This window comes from Heterodontus francisci, chromosome 39 (genome assembly GCF_036365525.1).
Source record: "Heterodontus francisci isolate sHetFra1 chromosome 39, sHetFra1.hap1, whole genome shotgun sequence".
NCBI lineage: Eukaryota > Metazoa > Chordata > Chondrichthyes > Heterodontiformes > Heterodontidae > Heterodontus > Heterodontus francisci.
Genome location: NC_090409.1, coordinates 28616623 through 28628834, shown reverse-complemented (window position 1 = coordinate 28628834; position 12212 = coordinate 28616623). Strand labels below are relative to the sequence as shown.

At 51.1% G+C, this 12212-nt stretch overlaps 1 protein-coding gene across 1 annotated transcript in view; it reads left to right on the top strand.

The window, feature by feature from the left end:
* LOC137352858 (POU domain, class 2, transcription factor 2-like) overlaps positions 1-12212 on the top strand; it is a 991936-nt gene that overhangs the window by 941750 nt on the left and 37974 nt on the right. Inside the window, exons 3-4 of the mRNA XM_068018710.1 lie at positions 3554-3588; positions 5383-5445. Coding sequence (XP_067874811.1) covers positions 3554-3588; positions 5383-5445 — 98 coding nt within the window. The remainder of the gene's footprint in view (positions 1-3553; positions 3589-5382; positions 5446-12212) is intronic.

Genomic DNA, 12212 nt, shown 5'->3' with positions numbered 1-12212 from the left:
GGGGTGATCCAGACTCCACACCCAGGCCCAGTGAGACAGGGGTGATCCAGACTCCACACACAGGCCCAGTGAGACAGGGGTGATCCAGACTCCACACACAGGCCCAGTGTGAAAGAGGTGATCCAGACTCCACACCCAGGCCCAGTGAGACAGGGGTGATCCAGACTCCAAACCCCAGGCCCAGTGAGACAGGGGTGATCCAGACTCCAAACCCCAGGCCCAGTGAGACAGGGGTGATCCAGACTCCAAACCCCAGGCCCAGTGTGACAGGAGTGATCCAGACTCCACACTCCAGGCCCAGTGTGACAGGGGTGATCCAGACTCCACACACAGGCCCAGTGTGACAGGGGTGATCCAGACTCCACACCCAGGCCCAGTGAGACAGGGGTGATCCAGACTCCAAACCCCAGGCCCAGTGAGACAGGGGTGATCCAGACTCCAAACCCCAGGCCCAGTGAGACAGGGGTGATCCAGGCACTACACCCAGGCCCAGTGTGACAGGGGTGATCCAGGCACTACACCCAGGCCCAGTGAGACAGGGGTGATCCAGACTCCACACCCAGGCCCATTGAGATAGGGGTGATCCAGGCACTACACCCAGGCCCAGTAAGACAGGGGTGATCCAGGCACCACACCCCAGCCCCAGTGAGACAGGGGTGATCCAGACTCCACACCCCAGGCCCAGTGAGACAGGGGTGATCCAGACTCCACACCCAGGCCCATTGAGACAGGGGTGATCCAGGCACTACACCCAGGCCCAGTGAGACAGGGGTGATCCAGGCACCACACCCCAGCCCCAGTGAGACAGGGGTGATCCAGACTCCACACCCCAGGCCCAGTGAGACAGGGGTGATCCAGGCTCCACACCCAGGCCCATTGAGACAGGGGTGATCCAGACTCCACACCCAGGCCCAGTGAGACAGGGGTGATCCAGGCACCACACCCCAGCCCCAGTGAGACAGGGGTGATCCAGACTCCACACCCCAGGCCCAGTGAGACAGGGGTGATCCAGACTCCACACCCAGGCCCATTGAGACAGGGGTGATCCAGGCTCCACACACAGGCCCAGTGAGACAGGGGTGATCCAGGCTCCACACACAGGCCCAGTGAGACAGGGGTGATCCAGGCTCCACACACAGGCCCAGTGAGACAGGGGTGATCCAGGCTCCACACTCAGGCCCATTGAGACAGGGGTGATCCAGACTCCAAACACCAGGCCCAGTGAGACAGGGGTGATCCAGACTCCAAACCCCAGGCCCAGTGAGACAGGGGTGATCCAGACTCCAAACCCCAGGCCCAGTGAGACAGGGGTGATCCAGGCTCCACACTCAGGCCCAGTGAGACAGGGGTGATCCAGACTCCACACACAAGCCCAGTGAGACAGGGGTGATCCAGACTCCACACCCAGGCCCAGTGAGACAGGGGTGATCCAGACTCCACACACAGGCCCAGTGAGACAGGGGTGATCCAGGCTCCACACACAGGCCCAGTGAGACAGGGGTGATCCAGGCACCACACCCCAGACCCAGTGAGACAGGGGTGATCCAGACTCCACACCCCAGGCCCAGTGTGACAGGGGTGATCCAGACTCCACACCCCAGGCCCAGTGAGACAGGGGTGATCCAGACTCCACACACAGGCCCAGTGAGACAGGGGTGATCCAGTCTCCACACCCCAGACCCAGTGAGACAGGGGTGATCCAGACTCCACACCCCAGGCCCAGTGTGACAGGGGTGATTCAGACTCCACACCCCAGGCCCAGTGAGACAGGGGTGATCCAGACTCCACACACCAGGCCCAGTGAGACAAGGGTGATCCAGACTCCACACCCCAGGCCCAGTGTGATAGGGGTGATCCAGACTCCAAACCCCAGGCCCAGTGAGACAGGGGTGATCCAGACTCCACACCCAGGCCCAGTGAGACAGGGGTGATCCAGACTCTACACCCCAGGCCCAGTGAGACAGGGGTGATCCAGACTCCACACCCCAGGCCCAGTGAGACAGGGGTGATCCAGACTCCACACCCAGGCCTACTGTGACAGGGGTGATCCAGTCTCCACACCCAGGCCCAGTGAGACAGGGGTGATCCAAACCCCAGACAATTAACCGTGTCCTGGTGAAGTTTAAAGGAGAGAATTGGGAATTGAAATGGACAGTTTCCGACTCCCTCCAGTTTTTGTTTCCCGCTGTGTCAGACTCCTGCAAGGCCTCTCGGACTCGGCACTGTTCCCCTGATGGTTGGTTACAGAGTAAATTTGGCAATACCCAATGGGCCATTCCATCACTGTCCTTAGGGATCAGAGGAAATCAAGAATTTGCATTCCTCCAGCATCTTATCCTGGTCTCAGGGCGCCCCAACGCACTCAACAACTAATCAATTACTTTTTGAATACACTCACTGTTGTTATGCAGGTCAGTTCAAGAGGATTCTTTGCAGCAAATGAACCAGTAAACAGAAAATCTATTTGTGGTGTTGTTGGTTGAGGGAAGAATCTTGAGCAGCACATCGGGAAGACTTCCTACCCTTCCTTAAATGCTACCAAGCCCAACGGGACGGACAGAGCCTCCGTTTAACATCTCATCCAAAAGATGACACCTTTGCCAGTGCAGCACTCCCTCAGTACTGACCCTCCGACAGTGCAGCACTCCCTCAGTACTGACCCTCCGACAGTGCAGCACTCCCTCAGTACTGACCCTCCGACAGTGCAGCGCTCCCTCAGTACTGACCCTCCGACAGTGCAGCACTCCCTCAGTACTGCCCCTCCCATAGTGCAGCATTCCCTCAGTACTGCCCTTCCCATAGTGCAGCACTCCCTCAGTACTGACCCTCCGACAGTGCAGCACTCCCTCAGTACTGCCCCTCCCATAGTGCAGCACTCCCTCAGTACTGCCCCTCCCATAGTGCAGCACTCCCTCAGTACTGACCCTCCGACAGTGCAGCACTCCCTCAGTACTGACCCTCCGACAGTGCAGCACTCCCTCAGTACTGACCCTCCGACAGTGCAGCGCTCCCTCAGTACTGACCCTCCGACAGTGCAGCGCTCCCTCAGTACTGACCCTCCGACAGTGCAGCCCTCCCTCATTACTGCCCCTCTGAAAGTGCATTATTCCCTCAGTACTGACCCTCCGACAGTGCAGCACTCCCTCAGTACTGACCCACCGACAGTGCAGCACTCCCTCAGTACTGACCCTCCGACAGTGCAGCGCTCCCTCAGTACTGACCCTCCGACAGTGCAGCCCTCCCTCATTACTGCCCCTCTGAAAGTGCATTATTCCCTCAGTACTGACCCTCCGACAGTGCAGCACTCCCTCAGTACTGACCCACCGACAGTGCAGCACTCCCTCAGTGCTGACCCTCTGACTGTGCAGCGCTCCCTCCGTCCAATGGATACAGGCGAATGCAGCAAGTTGAAACTGAAGACTCCTGTTTCCACTGACTAGCTGCCAGGGTTCCAGCCTCATTCCACTGCCTCTATCTGTGCTCAGTAATGCTGGCCAACACTTGTGTTGTGTGAGTGATGAATAATAACCTTTTGTCTCTTTCTCAATTTCAGACCCCGAGAGAAATGGGCCGGACAGCAATCAGCAGGTAAGTGCTGCCAAAGACAGCATTCGTGAACGAACTCATGTTGTGGAGGCATTGAGTCATTGACGGCACAGAAGGAGGCCATTCTGCCCATCGGTTCCTTGCGGGCACTCCAGGGGGCTATCCAGTCAGTCCCGCTACCCCATTTGATCCTCGTAGCCCTGCGAGTTTATCTCTCTCAAGTGACCACCCAACTTCCTTTTGAAGTCAGTGATTGTCTTCCACCACCCTTGTGGGCAGGCAGTTCCAGGTCATTACCACCCACTGCATTCTTCCTCACATTCCTCCTGCATCCCTCGCTCAAAACCTTCAATCTACGCCCCCTCGTCCTTGTACCATTAGTTAGTCGGAGCAGTTTTTCCTTGTCTAACTTGTCTAAGCCTGACTAATGTTGTACACTTCTATTAAATCTCCCCTCAATCTCCTTTTCTCCAAGGAGAACAACCCCAGCTTCTCCAACCTAACCTTGTAACTAAAATCCCTCATCCCCGGAACCATCCTTCTAAACCTCTGCACCCTCTCAAGGACCCTCACCTCCTTCCTGAAGTGTGGTGACCAGAATTGGACGCAATATTCTAGTTGGGGCCCAACCAGAGCTTTATAAAGGTTCACCATAACTTCCTGGCTTTTGCACTCTCTGCCTCGATTTATGAAGCCCAAGATTCCACATGCTTTACTATCCGCTCTCTCAGTATGTCTTGTCACCCTCAATGATCGCTGCACATGTACCCCCAGGTCACTCTGCTCCTGCACACTCTTCAGAGTTGTGCCGTTAAGTCTATACTGCCTCTCCCTATTCCTTCTGCCAAAATGCATCACCTCACACTTGTGTGTGTTAAACTCTATCTGCCACCTCTCTGCCCATGCTGTTAACTGATATATGTCCTGTTGCAGGTGATTCATATCATCCTCAGTGTCTGTCACACCTCCCAAGTTTGGTATCAGCAAGTTTTGAGAATCTCCTTTGTATCCCAAGATCCAAGTTATTTATATAGAGCAAAAAAAGCAGTGGTCCCAGCACTGACCCTTGGGGAACACCTCTGTCTACCATCCTCCAGTCTGAAAAATAACCATTTACTACAACTCGCTGTTTTCCATCCTTAAGCCAGTTTTTTTTTTAATCCAATCGGACTATTCCATGAGCCTCAATTTTGTGAACCAGCCTTTTATGTGGTACTTTATCAAACGCTTTCTTAATATCTATATAGACAACATCCACCACATTCCCTTCATCAACCTTCTCTGTTACGTCATCAAAATATTAGATTTTATCAATCCGTGCTGACTCTCCTGAATTAACTCAAATCTCTCCAAGTGCCTGTTGATTTTTTTTCCCCCTGATTATTGTTTCCACAACCTTACCCATCACCGATGTTAAACTAACTGGGCTGTGGAGGGGATGGGAGGAAGCAGGGAGGGTGGAGGGGGGAGCAGGGAGGGTGGAGGGGGGGGAGCAGGGAGGGTGGAGGGGGGAATCAGGGAGGGTGGAGGGGAGAGCAGGGAGGAGATTCCTCAAAAGGTGGTGGAAGCAGAGACGTTGAATGTTTTAAAGCCGAGGTGGATAGATTCTTGATAAGGAAGGGGGAGTGAGACAACCCGACCGTTCCAGGTTGCAGAACGGGAAGGTGTGTTTGGAGAGTGGAGAGTAGGAGGGAAGGTCGAAGTTGATTAACTGGTGGTTGCCTGTGAACCTTTGAACTCGGTTGGCTGATAGTCACTGGCTGTTTGTGTGGGCTGGGAGGACAAAGTGGAGAGAATCAACAGGAGGGTAACTGCATGTGTCTGTTTGTGTTCCAGACGCAGTCAAGTAAAGTGCCATCATTTTCTTCATCACCTGCTTCGTCCAACTTCAGCACCAAGGTAAGTGTGACTGAAATAATTGCCTCGCACCTTGCCTCTCCCTCTGTAACAGCATCATCCAGTGACGGGAGTGAACTGAGCTTCGTGGAATGGGAGGCAGGTCCAGCAAGTCCTGTCACAGTCAGCAGGTCTGAACACGTCTGATCATCATTCCTCAGACTTCATGTCAGTCTTAGATCACATCTCATCTCATTTCAAGCATAGATTCAGCAGCTTCCAGTGAAAGCACAAATCGTGCACACCCAGTGTTAGTGCCCAGAACACACGCCCCTTCACACCCAGTGATACTGCTGCACACTCCCAGGGCAGGTACAGCACGGGGGTTAGATACAGAGTAAAGCTCCCACTGCACTGTCCCCCATGAAACACTCCCAGGGCAGGTACAGCACGGGGGTTAGATACAGAGTAAAGCTCCCTCTACACTGTCTCCATCAAACACTCCCAGGACAGGTACAGCACGGGGGTTAGATACAGAGTAAAGCTCCCTCTACACTGTCCCCATCAAACACTCCCAGGACAGGTACAGCACGGGGTTAGATACAGAGTAAAGCTCCCTCTACACTGTCCCCATCAAACACTCTCAGGACAGGGACAGCACAGGGGTTAGATACAGAGTAAAGCTCCCTCTACACTGTCCCCCATCAAACACTCCCAGGACAGGGACAGCACAGGGGTTAGATACAGAGTAAAGATTGCTCTGCACTCTCCATCAATGTGTCTCAGATCAATGACATTTCCATTTCCTACATCAACACATAAGTTGACTATCTGAGTGACAGTTCAGAGACTGTTTGTTCTGAAGGTGACGGGGAGTAAAGCTGGGTGGAATTTTGCTCTGTTGAAGGAACATTTGTATATGCTTGTGGAGAGGGGTGAGGTTCGTGTTTGCTGTTGGAGATTTCATCTCATAGATTCTGACTCTCCCACATGGCTTTATGACTAACATGTTTTTCAAACACTTTCACCTCTGTGGGCTTTGTGAGTCAGACATTTCCCCTGCGAACTGTGGGAGGGGAAGCCCCTCACTCTTGTTCTTTGTACCAAACAGGAAACAGCAGTCACATCCTCACTGTCAGCTCGACACTTTAACCCTTTCACCCGAACCCCAGCACCAAGCAGAAACAATCCACGCCCAGAATTCAGTTACTCTGCAAGAAGACCACAAAACTCTGAACAAGCCCCACAAATCTGTCAACACCTGAAAAAGGAAAGAGAGCTTCCTGTTTCACGGAACATGCATCAGAACTGGCACGTGACAGCAGCACATCCCAGTTACTGTACTGAGAACGAGAGGCAGAGGGGGAGGAGAAAGAGCACAGAGCCAGTACAGGACAGGAGTACAGAGTGGGTACAGGACAGGAGTGCTGAGTGGCGCAGTGGTTAGCACCGCAGCCTCACAGCTCCAGCGACCCGGGTTCAATTCTGGGTACTGCCTGTGCGGAGTTTGCAAGTTCTCCCTGTGTCTGCGTGGATTTTCGCCGGGTGCTCCGGTTTCCTCCCACAGCCAAAGACTTGCAGGTTGATAGGTAAATTGGCCATTGTAAATTGACCCTAGTATGGGTAGCTGGTAGGGGAATATAGGGACAGGTGGGGATGTGGTAGGAATATGGGATTAGTGTAGGGTTAGTATAAATGGGTGGTTGATGGTCGGCAGAGACTCGGTGGGCCGAAGGGCCTGTTTCAGTGCTGTATCTCTAAATAAAAAAATAAATGAGCGGGTACAGATCAACTAATAAGGCCTTGTAGCGGGTGCAGAGGAAATTTACCTGAAAACTACCAGTGTTGATGTTTATCTGGAGTTGTGTGGAAGACGAGAGAAACTGGGATTGTTCTCCTCAGAGAAGAGAAGGTTAAGGGGAGATTTAACACAGGTGTTTAACGTCCTGAAGGGTTTTGATGGAGTAAGTAAGGGGAAACTATTCCCAGTGACAGAAGGGTCAGTAACCAGAGGAGACAGCTTTCAGATAAGTGGCAATAAAGCCCGAAATGAGATGTTGGGGATTATATTGACACAGCAAGGATTTATGGCCTGCAATGCACTGCCTGTAAGGGTGGTGGAAGCAGATTCAGGAATAACTTTCAAAAGGGAATTGGATAAAAGGGGGTAAAGTGCAGGAAAGAGCGGCGGAGAATGACTAATTGGAGCGGTCTTTCAAAGAGAGGCACGATGTGTAGTGTAGCCTCCTTCTGCACCGGATCGTCCTGTGATTCTATTTGCTTCCATTGCTAGTAAAGGGCAACTGAGAGGTTCCGCAGTGTGTCGAGATTGTGGAAAGATTTGGAGATCTTGTACAAAGATCCTCCCAGTCAGCTGGTGAAAAGACAAGCAGGGAGCAGTGCATTTCCACAGTGGAAGGGAGTGCAGGGATGCAGAGTGATAGATTAACGTCTGGAGCTGGAAGCCCAGCTTTCAGACAAGAGGGGCAGCAGAGGGTCCAGGAGGAGGATGAGTTACTGGCCAGGCTGACGTGTCACTGGATGAAGTTTAGTGGAGTCAGTGAGGGACAGGAGTGGGGGAGAGATTCCTCTTCATGGAACACGTGCGGTATCTGAACGATCCTTTTCTCTCCTGGTCCAGTCTAAGCCTCACGTTCTCATTTCAAACTAACTAGGTTAAGAAACATAAAAGACAGACAATGTAAATGTTGACCCTCAGCTGTAATATTATGTCCCATTGTGGGCACAAAACTTCAGGTGGGATTTCAAAGCCTTGGAGAGGATTCAGAGATGGTTTATAGAACAAGACCAGGAATGAGGGTCTTCAGTTACATGGAGATACTGGGGCTGTGCTCCTTCGAGAATAAAAGAGGAGATTTCATCAAAATGTTCTAAATTCTGAAGGGTTGTGACAATTTCAGGGAGGAAGGTTTGCAACCAGGTGACACAGATGTAATATAATTACTATTAAATCTCCCCTCAATCTCCTTTGCTCCAAGGGGAACAAACCCAGCTTCTCCAACCTAATCCTGGAACTAAAATCCCTCCTCCCTGGAACTATTCTGATAAATCTCCTCTGCACCCTCTCAAGGACCCTCACATCCTTCCTAAAGTGCGGTGACCAGAACTGGATTCAGTATTCTAATCGGGGCCTAACTACAGCTTTATAAAGGTTCAGCAGAACTTCCTTGCTTTTGCACTCAATGCCTCTATTTATAAAACCCAAGATCCCCTATGCTTTACCAACCACTCTCTCAACATGTCCTGCCACCTTCAAAGATCTGTGCACATGCACCGCCAGGTCCCTCTGTTCCTTCACACTCTTTAGAACTGTGCCATTAAGTCTGTATTGACTCTCCCTATCCCTTTTGCCAAAATGCGTCACCTCACACTTCTCTGTATTACTGCAACTTGTCTGCCCATACTGCAAGCCTATCGATGTCCTGTTGCAGTTGACTGGTATCATCCTGTTTGTCTGTCACACCTCCAAGTTTGGTATCATTGGCAAATTGTAAAATGTTATTCTGTATTCCAATATCCAGGTTGTTTATCTCTCTCTCTCTCTCTGTGTGGTCCCTAGCACGAACACTTGTGAAAGACCACAATTTACCATCCTCCAGTTTCAAACACAACCATTTGCCATGATGCACTGATTTCTGTACTTAAGCCAATTTGTAACCCAAGCTGACACTGACCCTCCTTTTCTATGAGCCTCAGTTTTGTTAACCAGCCTCTAATGAAGTATTTTGTGAAATGTTTTCTTAAAATCCATATCGATCACACCCATTGCTTTCCCTTTCTTGAATAAGGGTGTCACATTTGCCACTCCCCAATCCACTGGTACCACCCCTTGTCTCGGGATGCTTGGAAGATTATGGCAAGTCCTTCCACCAGCTCCACTCCCATTTCCTTTTGCAACTTGGAATGCAAGGCACCCAGACCAGGGGAGTTATCCACTCTAAGCATAGCCAGCCTTTCCACTACATTCTACCTGTCAATTTTCACCCCATCCTTTACCTCTACCTTCTCCACTTCTACCGATATTTTGCAGCATCCTTTTCCTTAGTAAACAGCGATACAAAGTACTCAATGAGTATTCTAGTCTTGCCCTGTGCCTCTAAGTGTATATCACATTGTTTGTCCCTAATAGTCCCCACCGTGCCTCTTACAACCCACTTACTATTTGCATGCTGCGAAGAGATTTTTGGGTTCCCTTTTATGTTATATCCTCTTATATAACTGCTTCTCATATTCTCTCTTTGCCGGTCTTATTTTCCTCTTCACGTCCCTCTCAACTTATTGGTCTCACATCAAGAATTCATTTGACGTGCATCGTGCAACCTCTTCTTTTTTAACGTAAAAGCAAAATACTGCAGATGCTGGAAATCTGAAATAAAAACAAGAAATGCTGGGAAAGACTCAGCAGGTCTGGCAGCATCTTTGCACAGAGAGAAGCAGAGTTAACTGGCAGTTCTGAAGAAGGGTCTCTGACCCGAAACGTTAACTCTGCTTCTCTCTGTGCAAAGATGCTGCCAGACCTGCTGAGTATTCCCAGCATTCCTTGCTCTTTTTGTTAAGGCGGCGTTTGCTGACAATGCAACCACTAGGTGGCGTAGTACTTGCACATATGCAAATACAGCCTCATGGACTGAAACGTCAGCGTCTGCAATATCTCAGGCAGCTGCCAGTAACAAAGATGGTGCTGACTAATATATGACTGTCTGCAACATCTCAGGCAGCTGCCAGTATTAAATATGGCGCCGACTATAATATCACTGTCTGCAATGTCTCAGGCAGCTGCCAGGAACAAAGATGGCGCTGACTAAAATATCACAGTCTGCAATATCTCAGGCAGCTGCCAGTAACAAAGATGGCGCCGACTAAAATATCACAGTTTGCAATGTCACAGGCAGCTGCCAGTAACAAAGATGGCGCTGCTCAATTTGTCGCAAAAAACAAATTAAACCCAAACTCCCTCAATGGCTGCGATCGCCTCCGCCATCCCACCCCCAACAGTATCCCGCTCTGTCCTGCCATCGCACTTCTCTTCTCTGCTGTCCTTACCTGGTCTGGCCTACATGTGACTCCAGACCCACAGCAATGTGGTTAACTCTTACATGTCCTCTGAAATGGCCTAGCAAGCCACTCAGTTGTATCTAAGCGCTACAAAGTCAATAAAACAGAATGAAACCGGACGGACCACCCGGCATCAACCAAGGCACCGGAAACGACAACAGCAAACCCAGCCCTGTCGACCCTGCAAAGTCCTCCTTACTAACATCTGGGGGCTTGTGACAAAGTTGGGAGAGCTGTCCCACAGACTAGTCAAGCAACAGCCTGACATAGTCATACTCACGGAATCATACCTTACAGACAATGGCCCAGACACTGCAATTACCAACCCCGGGTACGTCCTGTCCCACCGGCAGGACAGACCCACCAGAGGTGGCAGGACAGTGGTATACAGTAGGGAGGGGGTTGCCCTGGGAGTCATCAACATCGACTCCGAACCTCATGAGGTCTCATGGCATCAGGTCAAACATGAGCAAGGTAACCTCCTACTGATTACCACCTACCGCCCTCCCTCAGCTGATGACTCAGTACTCCTCCATGTTGAACACCACTTGGAGGAAGCACTGAGAGTGGCAAGGGCACAAAATGTACTCTGGGTGGGGGACTTCAATGTCCATCACCAAAAGTGGCTCGGTAGCATCACTACTGACCGAGCTGGACGAGTCCGAAAGGACATAGCTGCTAGACTGGGTCTGCGGCAGGTGGTGGGGGAACCAACAACGAGGGAAAAACATACTTGACCTCGTCCTCACTAATCTGCTGCAGATGCTTCTGTCCATGACAGTATTGGTAGGAGTGACCACCGCACAGACCTTGTGGAGACGAAGTCCCACCTTCACATTGAGGATACCCTCCGTCGTGTTGTGTGGCACTATCACCGTGCTGAATGGGAACGATTTCAAACAGATCTAACAATGCAAAACTGGGCATCCATGAGGCGCTGTGGGCCATCAGCAGCAGCAGGATTGTACTCAACCACAATCTGTAACCTCATGGCCCGGCATATCCCCCATTCTACCATTACCATCAAGCCAGGAGACCAACCCTGGTTCAATGAAGAGTGCAGGAGGGCATGCCAGGAGCAGCACCAGGCATACCTCAAAATGAGGTGTCAACCTGGTGAAGCTACAGCACAGGACTATCTGCGTGCCAAACTGCGTAAGCAGCATGTGATAGACAGAGCTAAGCGATTCCATAACCAACGGATCAGATCTAAGCTCTGTAGTCCTGCCACATCCAGTCGTGAACAATGAAACAACGAACTGGAGGTGGCAGCTCCACTAATATCCCCATCCTCAATGATGGGGGAGCCCAGCACATCAGTGCGAAAGATAAGCATTTGCAAAAATCTTCAGCCAGAGGTGCCGAGTTGATGATCCATCTCGGCCTCCTCCTGAAGTCCCCAGCATCACAGATGCCAGACTTCAGCCAATTCGATTCACTCCACGTGATATCAAGAAACAACGGAAGGCACTGGATACTGTAAAGGCTATGGGCCCTGACAATATTCCGGCAATAGTACTGAAGACCTGTGCTCCAGAACTTGCCGCACCCCGAGCCAAGCTGTTCCAGTACAGCTACAACACTGGCATCTACTGGCTGTGTAGAAAATTGCGCAGGCATGTCCTGTACACAAAAAGCAGGACAAATCCAACTCGGCCAATTACCAACCCATCAGCCTACTCTCAATCATCAGTAAAGTGATGGAAGGTGTCATCAACAGTGCCATCTAGTGGCACTTGCTTAGCAATAACCTG